Raw genomic sequence first — 22056 nt, 5'->3', positions numbered from 1 at the left:
CTGTTTCATTACCCTAACCAATTTCACTCCTTGTGTGTTAACCAACCCAACCTGCGAAGTAGGGCGGGTCATGCCTTCGCCATCTTAGAAAAATAAAAATTAGCCTTCTGGGTTGTGTGCTGTTTCATCATATTCAGACATTTTAGGACTTTGGCGTCTTTTGTTTAATCAGAAAATTTTCTGTAGAAAAATATGTCCATATTAGTCAAAGTAAGGTGTCAGAAATAAGTTTGGTATCAGCATTGTATCGAAAGGTTTCAAACAATAACCAGTCAGAGGCAAATCTTTCTTTGACTGATCAGAAAATGATGCTGAAAATCCCGTCAACATTTAGTAAAGATTTATGAAAAACATTTACATTCAGCCTTTTATGTACAACTTTCATGTTTTACATACTGTAGGACAGAATACATTTACATACAGTAATCGTGTCATTTAGGTGTGTGAAAGGAGATTCAGGAGTGCGACTACAGCTCTAAAAATGTTTTGGTCGGAGATGTTGAAGAATCAGCAGTTTAGCAGGGCAGTCCCAGCCGGTACCAGACTTTGTTAAAATATCTTCAGAGCTCAGGAGTAACAGAGAAACATTGCCTAATTCCCGTGAAGCCCAAACACATGTTGATTTATATCTTCAAGAGGTTCAGTATGTGCTGATTCTCAAGAAAGGGCCTCCAGCTTTGCATGTTTTCCCTTTTTTGGAAACTTGGGACAAATATTTAGAATTCCAGGCGTGAAATCACAGCAGAGCCCTGACTGGTTTACATTCGTATCACTGCAGCTGCACGAATAACATAATATTTATGGTACTAACATAAGTTGATGTAGTTGTATTCAGTAACCTGAATAGCAATACATGAGTTTGTGCGCACTGGAGATGTATGTTCCACCTTGAAAATCTAAAACATCATACTGACACTGCTTAAACAATGCTACATACAGAAATGAAATTATACTTGACATTTATCACATCAGGTTTTATATGGAGAATTTAAGACTTCAGTCTTAATAAATTCTTCAGTTACGTTTAAAGTGTCATTTAAAGGGGCAATAAGTTATTTGAAGATATAATGGACTTTTATTTCTAATGATCTGGATGTCAATTTTGTGAGAGAGTAAATCTAGAAAAGAGTTCCTTTTAAAGTGCCACTCTGTCATCAAACTCGCACAGATAGTTCATGGTCCGATCGCAGTAGTGGTCCCACCAGTCGCCATCGTCTGACGACATCGCCACGCAGTTCTCCCGTTTACCTCCGTCCGGCTGGCTGGACAGGAAGTGTTTGCGCCACTGAAAGTACGAGACCCGCGTCCCGTCGTCAAAGAGGTACATGCCCTCGGATCGCAGGTCGTTGATGCCCAGCCAGACGGGCCAGTTCCCCGGGTGGAAGAACGACTTGACATAGTCGGCGAGGGCCTCCTGCTCCCTGCGGTCGCGGGGCATTGCCATGCGGCCACCACGTTCCATGCACTTCCTGGATGCTCCAGCGTAGTCCTCATGGCTATTGTACACAAGATAACATTTGTATCCCATCCGGTGTCCCTTCTGGCAAGCTACAAAACAAGAAAAGCAAGACAAATGCTTTATAACATCTTTAGATTAGAACATTTTTACTTAACCTGGTCTTAAAACCTGCATTAACATTTTTTGGCCACTTGGGGGCAGCACAACAAACTAAACACACCATGACAATATCACCTTATAAAGTTTATGGTGAACATATGCAGACTGTTGCCTATTTTACACAGCAGACACAGAGCTAAATTAGCATAATTTTGAGTCATATTTGTATGAAAGTTAACAGATACCTTCGAGTCTTCCTATCTCCTTGCGGTTGTCCTTGCTGTGCTGGTAGACCTCCCGAATGTTGTCCTCCAGCTCCCCAACTTTAGCTGCAATGTTAGTGATGGGGAGCAAGAAAAGAGACATGAAATTCTGAACAAGGCATTGTCACAGTTAAAGGTTCAGTATGCGACATTTAGAGGATTAATATAGCAGCAAAACACAAGTTGCTATGTAAAGATATATAAGAGCAGTGGCGTCCTGAGCAGAGAATGAAGTCACGCTCCCTCTGTGTTTGCTGTAATCCCAGCTTCCCTGTGGTTTGTTGTGGTAGACGGTCCAATTGTGCGTGCTTGTTGGTGCATGTGAGTCCCTGTTGAGAGCCATGTGCAGACAATGTGCAGACAATCTAAATCCGATTCTGAATCACTGATATATTTTGAATGCCATATATGTAGATCTCCTACAAAGAACCATATTGTTTATGAATCTCAGCAAGAGGATCCCGGGTTCAAACCCCAGGGTGGGGGAGCCCTTCTGTGCGGAGTTTGCATGTTCTCCCCGTGACAGTGTGGGTTTTCTCCGTGTACTCCGGCTTCCTCCCACAGTCCAAAGACATGCAGGTTAATTGGTGACTCTAAATTGCCCGTAGGTGTGAATGTTGTTGTCTCTATGTATCACCCCAGTATGACCCCTAACAGGATAAATAGTTATGGAAAATGAATAAATGAATGGATCTTATTATGAGGGATTGAATTGTAGCAATGGTCTATGGAGGACACCAAATATAGTTCATCCCATTCACTTTTATTTTCATTCGCCTTGCTTCATTCGCCCTGTGCAATTTTGACTAAATTTAGATACTAAATTGAATTTAGAATCCCACAGCTGATTTTTCCACTTTTTTGGCAGAGGGTGGCGCCACATGTATCCTTTATTTATCCATTGTGCAATGAAACTGACTGACTTCATGGAAGTGTTGGAAATAAAGATCAGAGGAGTGGAAAGGGAAAAAAGCCACAGTGAAACAAATGTGGAAGATTTACCATCCATCCTGATCAGACGATCCATCAACTGGCTGACTTTAACATCCAGTGTGTAGTGACCAACATTCAGCTTGTGGATGGCCTGGTCCATACCTGCTAATCTGGACACTGAGGGACAGAATAAAATGGAATAGAGTACAGCAGGGGTACAATGGAGGGAAAAAGGGACTTTAAATATTATTGTGCAACTTTGAAGTACAGCAATAAGGCTCATAGTTATTATTCAGACTAATATATGATGCAGTTATTTTCCACATTAATGTCATAGTGTTTGTATATACTGAAGGAAGCTTTAAATCTAAACTGGATCTGAATGTGGAGACTCACAGACATAGTTGTATGAGTTCTCAAAGTCTGACACTGGGCTGGTTGGCTCTGGCTCAGGCTCTGGAAGAATATCAGGAACGTCCCCTCTCGTCTTTTTCACCTCTGGCGGGGATGCCTGAGACACACACACACACACACACACACACACACGCACGCATAAAGCACAATGTTTTCACCACATCTAAGTTCTGTTTGATTAAAATGAAACCCAGCTTCCCAGCAACCAATCACAAACGGGGCGACAGATGCTCAAACAAGTTACTCAAGGCTGTATCCAAAATGCAAATTACCTCTCTGTGCATATCTAGACCTGCCTCGGTGTCAACATTGTCTCACAAGAAGAAAACAGATAAGGACAGTTAGCCCCAAATTTAAGTTTTAGAAAAATTATGAAACATGAGGGAGCTCAATTTATTTACTCCCTTTAGATTAAGAGGCTGCATGGGTAACAAAATGTTCTCGTACTGCACACTGCTGCAGGATCCTTGAAGCAGCAGCACACTGTCTGGGTAATGAAATAATTGTTACGTCTATTTTGTATAGATTTGTTTGTACCTTATCTGACGTAAATGTCATCTCCTGGAATAGAACAATGAAACATATGTTTAGCTTACTCTGTCTTTATCTTTATTGTCTTTAGGATGTTTGCAATCTTGTATTTACCTTTACTATCCAGTGGGGCTCCCAAAGAGGGCTGGGGAGGCTGTGCCCCCCCCTGCTAACAACATTACTGTCTTTAAGTAGCTGTGGCTTGCTTATTGTTTAAGCTAGTGTGAAGTAGTGCTGCAACGATTAGTCGACTAATCGATGACTAATCGACTGTTAAAATAATCAGTGACTATTTTAGTAGTCGACTAATCGGTTTGAGTTATTTTTCATAGAAAAGTACTATAAAAGTACCCCAAAATATTCTTATTGCAGCTTCTTACGTTCAAATATTGGCAGCTTTACACACTCTCTCATGACGGTGAACTAAAACCCTTTGGCGTGAGTACGAAACAAGACATTAGATGACATAATTTTGGGGTTTGGGAGAGACAGGCCAACATTTTTCAACATTTTAACACATTTTTCGATAAAATGATTTGTCGACTAATCAAAGAAAAATCGACAGATTAGTCGACAATGAAAATAATCGTTAGTTGCAGCCCTAGTGTGAAGGTAGTTGAATCTTATGAAACTAGACTACGTAAGGCATCCATTGGTACTAGAGCTTAGATCGGGCCCAAAAATTCCACCCCGACCCCACCCGAGCCCATGCATGTTCTGTCCGAGCCCGTCCCTTTAACTGTTATTACGAGCCCGAGCCCAGTTTAAACCCGACATTTTTTTTTAAGGATATGAACGTGGACACTGAAGGCTGACTCACGTCTTTCTTTCCATGGCAAGCCTTCGCCATGTGCCTCTCAAGTGTCGAGGTTCCCGTCTTTTTGCTGTCATATACCAGCATCGTGCTGCACTTGGTACACTTGACGAAGCTGACACACATGTTGTCACTGTCAACAACATGTGCGCGGCCAGTGGCACCATCAAGGGGGGCCCGTGGACCCAGGTCCAGGACAGGTTCGGGCTCGGGCAGAGAATCTAAGACATAGCATGTCTGGAAGGGGGCTTAATAACGCTCCGAAATTAGGCTAAATTTTGGCGAGGGAACAACTGGCATGGCCATTTTCAAACTGAACTCTCTGAATGAAAATGAATGAAAATGGGTGCTGTGGGTACCCAAGAGTTTCCCCTAAATTTGAGAAGGCTTCCTTGTAATGGTTTTGCTTCTTACAATCAATACACTTCTTCAAATTAAAGCTGTATATTTGTCTTTTTGAGGAAAAGAACGACCTGCCTATTTGAGAAACAATTGACTCACCAAACGTGAATGCAGTATAAACAGATACGTAACACATTGAAACTGGATTGTTGTGGAATTCAAAATGTTAACTGTACCGGTGTTAGTCTATCTACAACATATATTTTATAATATTAAGTATAAAACAGGAAACCAAAGTATATCGTACATATTTTCAATTTCTTAGTATTCAACTAGCCTATATACTCAATAGCATTTGAATTCCTGAAATTCAGTCGTGACTTTTGGTGTTGGTGTGGCACCCTGAGATTTTCAGTAGCCCCTTCTAGCCACCCCAATGAAAAATGTCTGGGTGCACCACTGTTAGTATTGTCAAAAAATCTGTCTAGCCACCATGTATGCCTACTATTACTAATCAGTATCACCATGTTCCCTTAGAGGCTTAGGGACTGGCAGAGAGAATTGGGTGTTTTAGTCTAAGTAGAGGAAAAACTTGCCGGATGGACCTGTTCCTCTGGGTGTATTATCATAAATACCCATCTTTAATACCATTATTATCCTCACCATGTCTGGTTTGTTTGCACCTCAGCTGTCTCAGCATTATATTTGTCAAACTTTATCTCAATGTTTGTTATCTTCTGCTTGGTTTAGCTAGACCTGACTCCCTCCCACACACATGTACAGTGCACTGCATACACTCAGAACATTGTGAATGGATTCAGTGTTTTACCCAAAGAAACAGGCATGCAACAGTAACAGCCACATCTCCAATAAAAATGCAGTTTAGAGTCTAAGCACACACAGACAGTACACACAAACAGTCCTGACCTGTGTCGGCGAAGCGTTGGCTGTCCCTGAAGGAACACACACTCCCAGAGAATATAAACACAGGAGAGCGAGCGAGGTGGCGACCGGTCCCATTTTCTGCTTCCTACTAACTCTGCTCTCACTTCAGCAGCAAAACTCCCTCTGACTCTCTCTCCCTCTGTCTCTCTTTCACTCCTCTTTCCCTCCTGACCCTGGTGCTTCCCTCAGATGTGATGTGATCCAGCAGCAGCAGGAATCTCCCATTAGAAGTGTGAATGAGAGAAAACACACAGAAGCTGAAAATCCCAGGTACTTAAAAGATAAATGGGAACCACATCCGAGTCGTCTGCCTGCTGTCTTTCCTCTCTGTGCCCTGCTCAGGATGTCTCTCCTCTCGTGCCAAACAACAGGAAACCTCTTTGTTTTTACTCCCACCTCCCATTTCCACTCTTTGTGTGAACTCTGCAGTTTTACACTGAGGGATAACATCACAGATAATTCATGTTTTTAGGGTTTTATTTTAGTCTGGGAAGAATTTCCCTCTCCAAAGAAAACCATGTAACTCCAAAATGTCAACCTTTCAAGAGCTAAGAAAAACAGTCTCGTCTAAAGCTTTTAAATGGGACTAAGACTAAATGGGATTATCTCATCCCATAAAGGTTGGTTTCATCAGCGTCCAAAGAAAACCATATGTCTCCAAAATTTCACATGCTAAGACAAACAGCTCTGTCCTCAGCTTTAGGACCTTTTTTCTTTTAGCTAATTTTTTTTTTAATAATTTGCTAAATACATATGAGACTTTTGTCAACCCATAAAGGAACACTTCATCCTTCAGTTCACCAAATTTGGAAATATGTGGTTTCCTTGGACAGCATTTTGATTCTTTGGTTTGTCTGAAAAAAATTACAAAAATCAAAATCAAAATCTGGGGATACAGTGTTCACACATATTTGGGAAACCAGTAGTGTAAAAAAAACTGTCAGTGAAATATTTATTTATTTACTTATTTTTATTTTTATGTAAACTTTATTTAACCAGGAAGTCCCATTGAGATTGAAAATCTCTTTTACAAGAGAGACCTGGCCAAGGTAGCAGCGAATCAAAACACATTTAAAATGCAATAAATACAACATTTAATACTTAATTATCCACAAAAATCCACATCTATAACCTGAATAAATTCAGTGCTCATAACAATAATGTTTAGCAATAGCTTGCTTGCAATCACGTAACTATTGTAACACACAAAATTCATATGTAGGGCAGAAAGTGATAAATCCATATATTGAATGAAGTGGATATAGAGGAAGACTACATAGAAGGGTTGGATAAACCTTCAGGTGACGGGTATCGTCAGAAAAACATGATCAATTTCCCCGCAGCTGTGGACATAATCATTGTTACAAATTACCTTATCCTCCAGACCTCCTAACGTTACTAACATTACTAATGAAGCTCAGCGTAACTTCAATCAGGAAGACTTTCTTTATTCTATACCCATTCACAATTCTAGAGATGCACCTATCCAGCTTTTTCAGTTTCGATACCGATCACAATGCTGTGGCTTTGAGTATCAGCCGATACCCAATACCGATCTGATACCATGGTTGACCTAAAAAGCTATATACCTTTACATGTAGAACAAAAAAGACTAGAGGCATCAGGCATTGATGGCAAATGAAACAAGATGAAACAGATTAATGCAATGATGTACTGTTTATTTTTAACAAAAATAAACAATTGTGCAACAGCAGTTAAAATAGTGTAGAGCAGATTCTCTCCTTCACTCCATGATGTATGACATAGCTTGCGTCGCAATAGATTTAAAGGGAAAGGATCACCTCAGGTATAGGTTGCATTTTCCAATACCCGATCCATCTATTTCGATGATATCGGGGCCGATATTCGATCCAGATATCAGATCGGTGCATCCCTACACAATTCCCATACCACTTCCACCAGTCAGCTGACTATGGGCATTCCCTCTCCTGGTTAGCCAAACAAATTTTGCCACGATCTCCTTCAGCCAGCCTAATGTTAGGTGGAATCGTACGTGTACAAGAGTCTAGCAGACTGTGACTATTTTGTGTGCAGATGGGTCTACGACTAAAACGACTGCCATCTTGTTTTTGGTCGGATGAATATATATGCTAAAGTATGACTGTCTTTTATATTTCAACTCTGTACATGGACGCAATGCTGTCGGGCTAACATTACCAGGTAACGTTAGCTAACTTTAGCTACTATTTTCTACCCTGCGGGTCAACCGTTCTCAGACGTCTGGTGGAACACCATGGCTCGTGGCTAAAAACGTTGCATGATTAACGCAACGTTTGACATTAGTTGACTTTGCTCCATTCTCAGAACCCATCGGCTGTATTCGGCGTCTGACTTCCGCCAGACGGCGATACAGCCTCTGGGGGCAGACCCCTGATTTTTTGGCATTCCGGTTTGATTTGGGCAGAGGAGGCTAATTTCCGTTAAATAAAGTAAATATGCTGAACCATTGCGATGGATTCAGAGTTTGCAGTGACACCAATTATGTTCCGCCTTGTTAGTTCACCGCACGGACCGTTTAACCTGGCAACAACTGCAGCCGGCTCAAACGTGATTGGTCAATATCACGCGGACTATAAACAGCCTACAACCGGAAACCAGGGCTCTTCCGCTCTTCTTCTGAGGCAAGATCTCCAGGGTTTGCCTATACAGAGACTAACTTTGCTCCTACAGACTGAAGGTGGAGGTTTTTAATCCACTTTTGCTGCTGTTTCTCAGTGACTTTTGTTTTAGCTTCTCCCCTTTATGTCCTTCTGTTTTTAGGACTTGAAGTGGCCCCTGTAACCTGATTTAGTTGAACAGCTGTAAACAGCACTAATCATCGGCATTTTGGCTGTGTTTATAATCTTTGCCTCCACTTGCCTGCCCTCCAGCTGGACAGCTCACCACTGTCTGTCGTCATATGCAAAGAAGCTATTGAATGATAGGGCTGATGATTCATCAGTGGATGTAGTTTGCTCTGTTGCCATGGAGATGAATCTGTTGACATGCAAGCTCTGTGGCCGTTAAAGTTGTCTTTATAGCACTTTTACGGCTTCTTGTCTGTGTTGAATTACATATTGAGCATGAACATTCATTTATGGCCCTTTAAGTATTTGACAAAACTGTCGAACTACTGACAATTTGTATGTTGTCTAAACATTGAACATTTATTTCCGGCTCATATGTCAGCCGGATTCTGTTGAAAACACTGCATGCCTGTACACATACTGTAGTCATAAACACACGCATGCATGCACGCACGCACGCACGCACGCACGCACGCACGCACACACACACACACACACACACACACACACACACACACACACACACAACCCTTTTATTAATTAGGCCAAATGTCAGGTCTGCTTGCCAAGCTTTTAAATGTAATTAGATAAATCAGTGGTAAGAGAAATATGAAGTTCTGAATCTATCCAGGGGGAAATGATGACATAAAAAGAAATGTCTGTGTGTGTGTGTGTGTGTGTGTGTGTGTGTGTGTCGCTGTAACAGGAGGTATGCCAGTTAAAATGCCACAAGAATCCAGCAGCAGAGTTTCCAAGGAAAGCGACTGCGGCGGGGCTCCGGGATCTGGAGACTGGGAGGAGCTCTGGCAGCGACTGGGACTGTGTGTGTTCAGCAGAGACTGACAGATGTTTGCGAGTCTGCAGGACGGCTGCACACACAGCTGTTCCAGTACACGATGGGGTCCAAAACTCAAAAACTTTTTCCAGACGTCAGTTTGGATTCAAACAAGGGACCTGAAAAAAGGTTTGTGACCCCTGAATAAAAGCGTTTATCATTGTTTTGACCGTGGTGGTTTGTACTGATTTACCACTGATTTGACCATTCAAAGCACTTTTTTAAAGCAAAAATGGCAAAAATGATCAAGATCCAGCCTCTTAAATGGAAAAAATCCCTTCTTTTCTTTGTCTTAAATGATATTCAGTAGTATTCATAGTCAGTATTTGTGGATTTTTATAAATTGCAGTCCTAAATCAACCACTCACACCATAACTCTTTCTATTGCTACCCACAAGACTACCGTGTATGAAATGAAATGAAAAATGGGTCTGCATTTTTGTAAATATACATATGATTGAACTGAAATGCAGATTTTTCTTATTCTTTGCTCACTGACCACTACTATCCCATCAGTCCAAAAACATGTGGATGACTCAATCAAATTTCCAGCTATGTGCAGACCTTTGAGTCCAGCTGCCAGTCTGGAACACAGCTAACCTAGTATTTTTTGTAAGGAGGACCTGTAGTTTTCACTTAAATGAAGTGCCCTGTCCGAGGAGCAGGATGCCTTATTAGACTGTAGGACGAAACGAAACACACTATTTCACAATAACAGTCCTGTTTTCTGTTTCCGCTCTAAGTTCAATACCGTGCAATGATTTTCATTCACCCAAACATTTGTTGCAAAAAATAGATGAAGGGGAACACAAAGCGGCCATTCAGAGTCTGGAGGTGTTGGGTGGTGCTGCAGGGAGACGGCTGGACTGGACAAAGGTGCCTCAGTTCAGTGAGGGATGACGGAGACAAACATACTGTACCTTAAATACCTTAAAGACCAACACTGATAGATGATGCGTTCACATTTAATCTGATTATGATGTGAAATATCTTCTCTGGCCAGTATGACATCCTCAATTTATTAATATTTAGTGCTTCAGTCAGCTGAGTCAGTGTCAGCTGGGTCTGAACTACCAGTTTTAAAATGAAATCTGGGGGTGTGAAGTTAAAAAGAGGTGAGCCTACCAGACCTCTGAAGTTTGAGGCTAACAGCCTGAGGCTACAGTAGCTCTCACTAAGACATGGATGTATTAAGCCAACACAACTCAACTGAATCTCTGAACAAGCTGTCAGCAGTTGAGTTTCATTGTGGGTAATGTAGGCACCAGATTTTGAATGCATGGAATAAAACATGTTACAGGACTGCAATGATAGTGATCAGTGGAGTAATGATAGTATCATTGAGCAGAGGGAAGCGTGCATCTACTCATGAATGAGAGGTGCCATCCTCAGCAACGCTGTAACCTTAGCTAGTGGAGCTAGGTGAGCTAGCACTAGATGCAAACGTCCTTCTGCACGGTGATATAGTTGGCAGGTGTAGTTAGGTAGAAAGAAAATAGTTCCTACATTAACTGCTCATAACAAGCTCTGTAGATTATCTCAAGTAACCAGGTCATGATTTCTGGAAAGAGACATTGCTGTTGAGTTGTTTAGCACCACAAGCCAAGTGTCATTTAGCTCCATTATATTGGAGAGAAGGCAGGATATCTCCAACACTCAGCAACTCACGCCAAAACAATTTAGATTGATAAATAGCACCACAAGTAAGAGGAAATATATGTATTTTTGGTTTGGGGTGAACTGTCCCTTTAAATATGAGACTTGACTGCGTAGATATCTGCAGAGTTGTGTAGAGCTATGCTCCAGCAGCTGTTAGCTTAGCATAGAGACTGGAAACAGGGATAAACAATTAGCCTGGCTCCATCCAAAGCACATCCCACCAACACCTCTAAAGCTAACTACAAAAATGTCCTTGTTTCATTCATACAGAAACCTAAGTGTAAAACAACAACTCCGTTTTTATGGGGGATACGTGTCACACCAGTTTTTGGTCAGGCTCAGTAACTTTAGAGGTGCTTGTTGGGCAGCTTATGTGGGTCCATGTCATTGGTTCAACATCCCATTAGTCCGACTCTCCGCGGTGCTGAACGGCTCGCGGCAGGCATATGGTGCGCCCCGACCGGCTTGAGGCGGAGCAGGCTCACGGCTTATGTTTGTCACTTTCTTTTTCATTTTAACCCACACCATGATCTTTTCCAAACCCTAACCAAGTGGTTTTTGTGCCTAAACCTAACCAGACCTTAACCACAGGCCATCATGATGATTTCGGAACGGACTTCAGAACAATGAGTTTAATATGGTCGGAACAATGGGCTGTCGAACCAATGGGCAGTTCCCGCTTATGTTACCTTTGAACAGAGCCATGCTAGCTGTTTCCCCCTGTTTCCAGTCTGTATGCTGAGCTAGGTTAATTGGCTGCTAACTCCTGCTACAAATTGATTGTATGGACTGGATTGTGGTACTGATCTTATTATTTAACTCCAAAGAAAAAAAAATCAGGTTTCTAAAAAGGTAAAAACATTTAGTTAAAAAAAATCTGTTTAGTCACGCCAACAAACATTACAAATTTACTTTTGTACCAGGAATGAGTCCTAAATCCCAGAAATGAGTTAGCATTTTACCGCTCACAGTTTCCTCGTCTCAAAGTCAATGGTATTTAAAAATAGGTTTTTGATGAGATGCCTGAAATAAGGTCTGTGGTTAACACAAGCTTAAGAGACTTTCATGTTTTCTTCTACGACACTTAAATACATCAGTAAATACCCCACACATGAATTTTGAAGCCCTTATGTTACTTAAAAAGGATGTTGCTAACATGTGGCTAAATGAGACTACAAAACGTCATCATGTCAAGCCATGCCAAACGCAGCTTTACAGTGAAGTTATGGTGGTGTCGTTAGGTCAGGCATCCATAATGTAGTTTGTTTATAGCCTAACGTTAACTTTTTACCTCTAGCAATTGCATTTAGGCTTCAATAAGTGGTGTTCATTTGTGAACATTAACTTGCTGAACAAAACTTGTAATTGTCATAAACGTTTGTTTGCCACAGAACTTATTTTACGGCAATAATCCAAAATTCCATAGGCTTTTTGACAAGGGAACCAGCACGATGCTAACTTCCGCATCGGCTTACAGAAAATAGTCATCCCTGGGGCACTCTATAGTGCAAAATTTTATATTGCCGACTTCTATTTTGTTTTGGCATAGATGTTATGAATATTGTATAACACCAATTATAGAAGAGGTCAACTGGACCACATTAGGCACTCACTAAAACCCAACTACCCACTTCACATGGTGTAACTGATGTAGCCCTGGCTTCGCTGTTAGCAGTCACTACATACATTATGTATGAAACACAGTAATGCTCTTCCTTCCTTAAATACACACTGTAGAGCGGCTGCTTCAAGCCCGGGGGAGACGATGGAATGAGGTCTGGTGATTCTAAACTGGGCCAACGTGTTGTTCAACTGAACAGCACAAACTTTCCTCTGAGCACCGGACATACTTCCCTCCTCCTTTCCTAAATGGCATCTTGGATCTGGTAGAAATTACAGCTGGAGGAATTGATGTCATGGAGCTGAGAGGGAGGTCAACAAGAATGCAAACAAGCAGGCAAACAATCTTTGACTAATGTTGCATCTGTAACCATAACAGACACTCCTGTAGTGACCTCGTCTTTCCCTCCCAGAAACTGTATTTAAGTGGCCTTCATTAGATTTGGAAAATATCATTTATGGGTGTGATCACGAAAAGGCAAGGGAAAAAGTATTCAGCATCACAAAGGAATGGGTTTTGTTTTGCAGATAACAAAACAAAACTAGAATTACTGCCTCAGTTTTTTGCCTCCTCGAACTCCTCAAGTAGGCTAGCGCTTACAGTTTACATCCATGTCTGTGACATCAAGGACACTTCACACACCTTCCTCCACACGGCAGCACATAAGATCTATACAGTCAGTACAGTTTCAAAATGGGCACCCAAGATTTGTGTCACAAATTCAGTATCTGACCAAATGTCTTCCCTTCTGTTCCTGAGATATGATGCTGAGTAATGGCAATAAAAGTGTTTTTGCAGAACATTGTGATGTCACAGTTAGGTTGACCTTTGGCCCATTCATCATTTTATCCTATCAGACATTTCTGTGAAGTTTCGTCATAATTAGCTGATGAATTCTTGAGTTATGGCCAAAAACATGTTTTGTTAGGTCACAGTGACCTTGACCTTTGACCATCAAATTCTTTCCAGTTCATCGTCCAAGTCCAAGTGGACGTTTGTGCCAAATTTGAGAAATTCCCTCCAGGTGTTCTTGAGATATCGTATTCAGGAGACTGTGACGAACGTACGGGCAACCTATCGTCTGCGCAGAGGTACAAAAAAAAAAGACAAGAAACAGGTTTGACTTTTATTTATTTACTTCCTTCCAATCCGTGACCTCAAAATGCATGAGTGCAATATACATGTATAGCATAAGATACAATCAGCAGATAAATATAAAATTCAGTAAAATAGTACTCTAGTCATGTAAACTGGATCTCAGATCTATGACACAAGTGGTACAAATCACTACATGCCTGCCTGTTTATCTAAAACACCACAATTGAGTGCGTCTTATTATTATTTATTCTTTCTTTTTTTTCATTATAAATGCACACTAGCTCTGCTCAGCACTAGTTTGAGGTCAAAGGTGACAACTGGGAAGGGGAGAGGTGTTGAGGAAGTGTTGGCGAGATGCTAAATCGATACAGGACGTCTGTAACGGGTTCCCACAGCAGCCCGACATTCACTCTGCAAGTTTTCCATGACTGAGTTCGTTAAAGTTTAGTTCCCACTTGCTGAAAACCATCGAATTCAACAAGTGTTTAAAAGCTGGAAAATACATTCTGCTATTATTTCTGTAAAGTGATGCAACGGTAAAATTCCATGATATTCCCCTTCTGAACATCTTCCAAAATTCAATGATATTCCAGGAATTCCATAACCAGTAGGAACACTGTATGTAGTAATTGCACTATTTAGGCCAGGACTGCAGCACTGAGCACTAACCTAACTCTAAAACTCTTAGGTTTATCAGAATATATAGGTACGTATAAATAAAAGCACATCAGAAAGCGAAACCTTCATAACAGAAGAATAAAACAAAAGAAAATAATAATGCATGAGTGTTGTAGTGTTTTGCACACATGGAAATCTGACATGCTAACAGTACAAAATAATCTTTGCTTGCTAGATTAGTGTCTGAAAGTTACATGTGAAGGCAGCCAAGTCACACCATTACTGTGCACTCACACTACAAGCAACGTGATCAACAGGTACATGTGTAGACCAGCTAACAACTTTGTCATACGAGGAACTTTTTGATCGGTGTCTGCTAATAAAAACCATTGGATTATTGGATATATTATATATACACTGTAAGCTGAACACAGTGTGAATGCACAGTCAGGGGGAGCACATCCCCTGCTCATCTACTTTTAGTGGGCAGGGGGGTGTTTGGCAAGAAATCTAAAGACATTTAAACCTATGGGAGAGGGAGAGGGAACACCAGCACACAGGCAGTGAGATAATGTCTTAACAAGCCACTGAGGATAATTACAACAATATAATGTGGTCATTCTAAAGACTGGTGTTTGTTAGATCTAGACGTGGATGTCTGTAGTCATGGCAGTGTGGTCCTTCTTTAGAAGTGATGATGAGAATGATTCATTCAGAGCGGTGACTGGACTTGGCTGTGGTTTTTTACCAATTGTCTAGGAAGTCGAATCCAGTCTTCAGGATGTTGCTGCTTGTGTTGAACTGAGGTGGAGGGGAGATAGGAGAGACAGAGACACAGGTCAGTACAGTATGACTGGCTTGTATATGATATAAAAGAATTAAACTGGACTAATTAAATGACTTGTTTGTACTTATTTTATCGGACCTTCTACAATGGATTTATTGTACCAGTATTAGCTGAATTTCTGATATTTTGTCACAACTTTTCTTTCTGTATTTGCTTCCCTCCTACCCACGGCTAATTTTTCAGTTTTTACTCGTCCTGTTCGGATGCTTTCACACCTGAACTGCTTGATTTGTTTTTTTTAGGCTGGTGTGAACGCTGTGAATCAAACCCTGACACAGACTAAACAACCGGAGACTGAACAGTTTGCTTTGGTTTGGCGCCAGTGGACTGCGGTGTGGTGCAACTGTTGTGTGAAAGCAAAACAGACCAATCACAGGACTGTGTCAGAGGTGATAAGTGATTTTAGTAGGAACTGGAGCTGCACAATAAATTGTTTTTCTACAGTCATAGCAATGCCAACTTGCACGATAAACACATCACAAAGACTGCAATATTGCACTCATGGATTTCTTTGAGTTAGTTACCAAAAAACTACATTTTAAAATGTAACTATCATTCTTTTTTTATTGCTGGCTTACATGATAAAATGTTGGAAATAATTTCCTTTCACTTCTTAATTCAACAAGCAATTTGTTGTATGTAAACAAGATACTGAAAGCAGCAGAAAACTGACTTCACTTTAATATCTGTTTATTTATCTTAAGTAATATCGTTATCGTGATATTCAATGTTATCGCATTTTTTCCTCATATGCAGCCTTGGTAGTAACTTTTGTTATTATCATGAAATACACGATCTGATCATGAAGAACTGTCAAAGAGTCTATAACTGAGTTATATAATCATTCAGGGTGAAGGAAAAAAAACGATACAGCATAGTATCACAATATTTTGCATGGCAATACTGTACCAATACACAATGCAAAACATTAAAAATTGCGATAATATTGTTTCTTGAATTAAGTATTGAGACAATATCACATTGTGTGGCCTCGAGGATTTCCATCCAATCATGCAAGATAATTTGGTAGCCATGGAAACATGAACAGCTGTAGCAAGAGGAATTTTCCCCAATCAATCAGAGAGTGATGAAGAGTTTAACAGTCGTGTGTTACAGCTGGTGTTTGCCTTTCATTTTCACTGTAGACACAGAATGTGATTCTGGCTTTGATGCCATCACTGCTTCATTTCACAATATCCAAAGCAAATACTGTCCTCAGAAACTCTGCTCTGAAACTCTTTTTCAGAACTCACCTGGGCAAAAGTGGGGCTTCCGGATAAATCCTCCTCCTTCTCTTTCTCCATAGTGCTGGGGGTGTTGGAGGGCTTGGACATCATGCTGGAGGAGAACACTTCATCCACGGTGCTGCCGGCCGACGGCAGGGTGCTCTGAGATCGCTCCCATCCCGCGACTGATGAGGACACGCTGAGAGGCGGGGCTGGGTTTGGGGAAATGGAGATGGATGCTGGTGTTGCACTGACAGCGACGGGGATAGGAGGGTGGGGAGCAGGGGGTTTGGGTGCTCGCTGCTTGGTGGACCTGGTGGGAGCTGGAGGGTGGGGGTCTGCTACCTCAGGCTCCTTGGGAGGGACAGAGGTCTCCTGTAGACAGATGATGATATTTACTATTGACATTTACACAGTATAATGACTTTATTTTACATTATACACATGTTTAGGATAACTGAAGTTAAATCAGTACAAATTAAACAAATGTCAATGTTTTAAAATTGCTCAGAAATGGAGCCTGAAACAGCAGTTTTATATTTATTGACATGTCTTTTAAGCTTCTTGTAACAGCATAGCAAGCTATGTAGGTGGTTGATGAGGCTGTACAGAGCAACATCACGACATGAAATGTGCAGAAGTAGAAAAGTAAGAGCAGCGAAGTCGAGCGTTCAGAAACAATCTAACTATCATTGTTTCTTTTTCTGACTGCAAATTGGCTGCATTCGCCATCTGCTTCTCCGACACTTGTGGAGGCTGCACAGATGCCAGCTATCTCAGCTTCGGGCGAGATTCTATTTCAGCGGCTCCATAAGACAAGTGACAAGTGTTGGGGTGGGAACTTGCTTCCAGTCTGTTGTTTGTTCGAAAGTATGCAGACCGGAAAATCGCAGCTTGTGCGAAAATATGTGAATAAACATTTATGGCGGCAGTTTGTTGAAGGGAAAACAACGCCAGGAAGTGAGAGACGCTGGTAGATTTAAGTTCTTACCTGTCGGAGGTAGGAGGGGAGGGATTTTTCTCCTTTCTCCAGGGATTTGATCTGGCTGGGGGTCAGGGACTGGAAGTCGGCTTGCTCTCCCTCTAGCCTGGACCTCTCAGCGCTGATCTTCCAGAAAGATGACTCCTCCTCTGGCCTGCGTCCCTCACTGACAGACACCTTCAGAATCACACGATAACATGTTTAAATCTGTCCCAAAGTTAGAGGCTGTATCCATATAACTTAGAACTGCATGGTCTCTCCTGTAAAATCCCTGGTATCAATTCTTTCTTAGTAATTTCAGCTTACAAATGTGGTTTAAGTGAAGGAAAAGGTTAATCAAACAATAATTCTTTCCCACTGGAGATATGTGCAATTTGTATGTGCACTATTTCTGGATCTAACAGACTGTTGTTATGGGACAAACACTGTGTTTTAACCTGTCATACTGCTCTAAGGTTTACTTTATAAGTGGACCATGGATGACATCTTTACAACTAAACTAGTATCATCAATCTTAGAGTGCAAAATCACTGTGATTTAGGTTATTCTCCACTCCCAAGCTTGAATACTTAGCTATGATTCACCTTATCTGAATGCAATGATTTCACCCAGTCCCACAAGACTATGAATCAGTGCAGTGAGATGAGTGTTTTCTTTCCAAGCAAAATACACAAATTAAAGCAGCCACTCCATGTCATACCTTGGTCCCTGGTGTACTCTTGCCAAGCTGGCCGGAATGAGGAGCCTTTGAAGCCTTTGAGTCTGCCTGCGAGGCCGAGATCCCCTGATCTGCAGGGCCTGACGTCAAGCTGACTTCCAACTGGCTCTGAAAGTTGGAAGCAACAATATCTCATGACTTAACTGAGCTCAGCTCTACATGGGAATTCCTCCGGGTAAAAGGAACAGGTAAGAAATTACACAAATAATAACCTTGTAATAACAATCAAGCAAAGACTGACGGGTTCTTCAATGGGAGGATTTCATTATTTACAGTTTGATATATGAATTAAGGATTTTTTTCATTATTCTGTCATGGAAACAGTTACGCCTGCATGGGTGTACAAGACACCATGAAATCAAAACAAGCCAGGACCAGAGTACTATGTACATATGTTCAGACAACATTAAAAAAGAAAAAAAATGGGGCGAAGCGACAAAAGCATCCTGTATAATCATATCAACATTGTGTAGGACGAGTTCACTGATCACTCACAAAGACATTTACTGTGTAGCACTGCAAAAAAAATCAAAATACGTACTAATTAAACAAACTGTCCTGCTTTCTTTTCCAGGCTTTTGGGACAAAATTAACGAACTTAAACACATCAAAATTAAACAACCATCCTAGCTTGTGATCATCTGAACACCAGAAAACATCAGGGTTTAGAGCAGTGGTTCTCAAATGGTGTGCTGTGATGCCAAACCAGGTGTGCTGTGGAATTTTGTGATAACCTCACATTATTATGGCAATATTCAACTGGGCCTATACAAAAGGGTTATGAATGTATTTTTTATTGACTGTATCAGTACGTAAAATGCACCGATTTCCTGATAAAAAGGCAAAGAAATTAAAAATATAATTTAATTCAATTTTTAAAAAAAAAACAAAAACCCATTCACGTGGGAACCTAGTGTCGCTATTCACGTGTGGGTATTATAAGTGTGTGACACATCAAAAGCCCTGATTGGCAGCCAGTGTGAGGGACGACATTCGATTGCTTTATAGTACAGAGCAGATTACAAAAAAGCACCAGTGCAGACGACCTACCTAATAAAAAAAGAGGAATAAACTGTCAGTAGACAGTACCACCAAAACTACCAGTCTCATTTTTTCTTCTTTTTTAAGGTCTTATGTCGTGATAAGTGTGATAAATACAAGTGTGTCTTGAGATTTTGGCTTGCCCTTTGGTGTGCACTGGGTACAAAAAGAATGGATAACCTCTGGTCTAGACAAGCCATTTCAAAGAACATTAACCCTCTTAAGTCATCATAATTTGTGAGTACGAAAGAAAAAGAAAGAAAAGATGTAATAGTGAACTGAGTACTGCCATTTTAGATTATTAATTGAATGGAATAATTTGTAGCTGCTACATTTTTTGACAAGTAATAAACATATTGAACCACAATGACAAAACCTGAACCTGAATGTATTTACCTTTGTCTCCCATGAGAAGGGGGCAGAGTGCTCATCTTGCCAGGTAATATCCTAAACAGAAACACAACAGTGTAGTTATAGTTTCAACCGACACACTCAGGGCTGTCCATCAATAATGATGAGTCCTATAATGTGGTTCTATTGAGGACAAAGCCTAGCATACATTATTTACATTGTTTACCTTGAAACATAACAATTATAGCATCTTAAAACCAATTTTTAAACAAAATATAATGGCCTAGCTTATTGTAAGCTTCTCTAGGTGTTCAGTGTTAAGTCTAAGGATCTATTTCTTGTGACTGCGATGAGAATTCATCTGTAGTCAGGCTGTGTAGTCAGGTAGCCACTATGACGTTTACCTACATATTTTCATGGCTACGTGGCTAGTTAGCAAACACGTCAACACCAGCTATTTGAGCTCTAAAAACACGTACAGAGCTATTTAATGTAATTAAAATGTGATTTACATACCTCCTCCCCGAAGTGAACTATCTTCTGCCCCGTCTGAAGGAGCAGTTTGGGGTAGCAGACCACTTCTTCTCGGTCAACTCTGTGCATGGCGTATCGGGCTCGGATATGAGGATCCATCATCCCGTTGTCGATGGCGGTGTCCTGCTCCTGCGGCGTCATCTTGTCCCAGGACGAGCCGTGCATGGCTTTGATTTTCTCCCTCTCCTGCATTATCTTCTTCGCCATGGAGTTGATGGAGGAGAAGTACTCGAACTTCTTCTCCTCCATCCTGTGGGCGTCGAGCCCCGCCATGGTTGTGGCGGCCATCATGGCTGCCATAGCCGCTTCCAGCTGTTGTTATTGTGCGAGGAAGAGGAAACGGGTGTTCATCGCTGCGTGGGCGGTGGGCGGGACGTCTGTCAAGATGACATGATGGACACGGGCGACTCTGTTGGGTGGGGTAATGGCGCCATCTTGTGGTCTTTACGATTTATACAAGTTAGGATACTAGGACGTGACGACACTTTTACTTTTAGGTGGCTTGGTCATATTAAGTCATGCTTATAATTTGTTAGAGAGTAATAAATGTAGAGAGTAACATTATGGCAGAGAATTGTTTTTAGAATCTAATAAGTGATAAACATGCATTAACATCAAGCTATTGGCCAAACTGCATGGATAGACATTAATATACTGATGTGCTATTATACTGTTACATGCATCACATACAAGTGCCTGTGTAGCTTAGTCAGCAGAGCATTCACATCAAATTGAAAGGGTCAAGGTTCAATAGGCTCCACCAACTCAATGTATGAACAGCTTGAGAAACTGTTTCCGTATTCCTTTTTGAAGAGTACAGTACTCTTTTTAAAGAGTTTATGAGGCAGAGAATAACATCTGCAGTTATATGCTACTTACCTTGCAGGTAATAATCTCAGTGGCCTTCTCCAATGAAAAAAGTAACTTACTACACGAACAATGAAACTGCAATAAGTGAAACATTCAGTAACTATATTGGCCTTGTTACATTGATGGGGTTGCTGATGTTGTAGCCCAATGTAGTAGGCTTGACTATAACTTCTTGAAACTTTTTAAGAGTTCCCCTTTAAGCCAGAGAGAATGGATGTTATTTTTAATATGCACTTTAGTGCATGAGCTAGCAGCCAACTTGTAGTTGATATTGAATCGGTATTAGCTATGAACCTAGCCTAAATGTTGACACAGTCTTGGCACATTAATAAAATCAATGAAAATATCCCTCATCACATCACTTCATGCAAGTAACATTAACGGTAATGTTAATGTTACCTAAACAATGAATTAATATTGAGATGAAGGGCCAATAATAAAGAAAACAACAGAGTTTGGCTAACGTGACACAAACACAAGTAAATTTAGCACGCAAACTTGCTTAACATGTTAGCCATTGACAGAGTTGTGGAGCCACTTGAAAAAAATATTTTTTTCACGGACTGTTTAGAGTTAATGAGTCATTACAGACACCGCTAACGGCTAAGTTAGCCCCGCTAATCTACAATAATGTTATTATTTACAAAACATGCACACAGAAATAGTAATGTTTGTTCAATCATTGTGTTTATAGACTTTATAAACATCAGATTAGTCTAAACGGTGATACAGTGACGTGAAAAATGTGAGATATTCATATAGCTATATATATATATATAGCTACAGCTAGTCTGCTGGTTTTCTACAAGGCGATTCCCTCCGAAGGGATACCAACAACTCAAAGTACACGTTAAATAAAATTTCTCCAAACATGTTTCTTGTTATTTTAGGTAGTTATTATCATGCTAATGTATGTTCAAGTGTCCATAAGTTGGTTTTAATTCGTTATTTGATTCTATAAACACAGTCTGACCATCTCAAGCTTTTATTTTGGTACGTCCGGTGACCGGCAGTGTGAATTTGCATATTAGCTAAATATTTAGTTTCAC

At 40.8% G+C, this 22056-nt stretch overlaps 2 protein-coding genes across 2 annotated transcripts; both read right to left on the bottom strand.

The window, feature by feature from the left end:
* Positions 1–40: 40 nt before the first annotated feature.
* On the bottom strand, positions 41–6134 carry clec11a (C-type lectin domain containing 11A). Its single transcript, XM_050057914.1, has 5 exons — positions 5783–6134; positions 3151–3265; positions 2824–2931; positions 1804–1887; positions 41–1548 (listed from the first exon to the last, which is right to left on the bottom strand). Exons 1-5 carry the CDS (start codon positions 5873–5875, stop codon positions 1136–1138), a joined length of 813 nt encoding a protein of 270 aa, XP_049913871.1. The 5' UTR covers positions 5876–6134; the 3' UTR covers positions 41–1135.
* A 7713-nt stretch (positions 6135–13847) lies between these two features.
* On the bottom strand, positions 13848–20475 carry c12h1orf198 (chromosome 12 C1orf198 homolog). The gene is made up of 6 exons (XM_050057910.1): positions 20120–20475; positions 19649–19699; positions 18194–18319; positions 17503–17670; positions 16539–16886; positions 13848–15239 (listed from the first exon to the last, which is right to left on the bottom strand). Exons 1-6 carry the CDS (start codon positions 20435–20437, stop codon positions 15183–15185), a joined length of 1068 nt encoding a protein of 355 aa, XP_049913867.1. The 5' UTR covers positions 20438–20475; the 3' UTR covers positions 13848–15182.
* Between the last annotated feature and the right edge of the window lie 1581 nt (positions 20476–22056).

Source organism: Epinephelus moara, chromosome 12 (genome assembly GCF_006386435.1).
Source record: "Epinephelus moara isolate mb chromosome 12, YSFRI_EMoa_1.0, whole genome shotgun sequence".
Lineage (NCBI taxonomy): Eukaryota > Metazoa > Chordata > Actinopteri > Perciformes > Serranidae > Epinephelus > Epinephelus moara.
The sequence above is the reverse complement of the archived record's forward strand: the minus strand, read 5'-3'. Positions and strand labels throughout refer to the sequence as shown.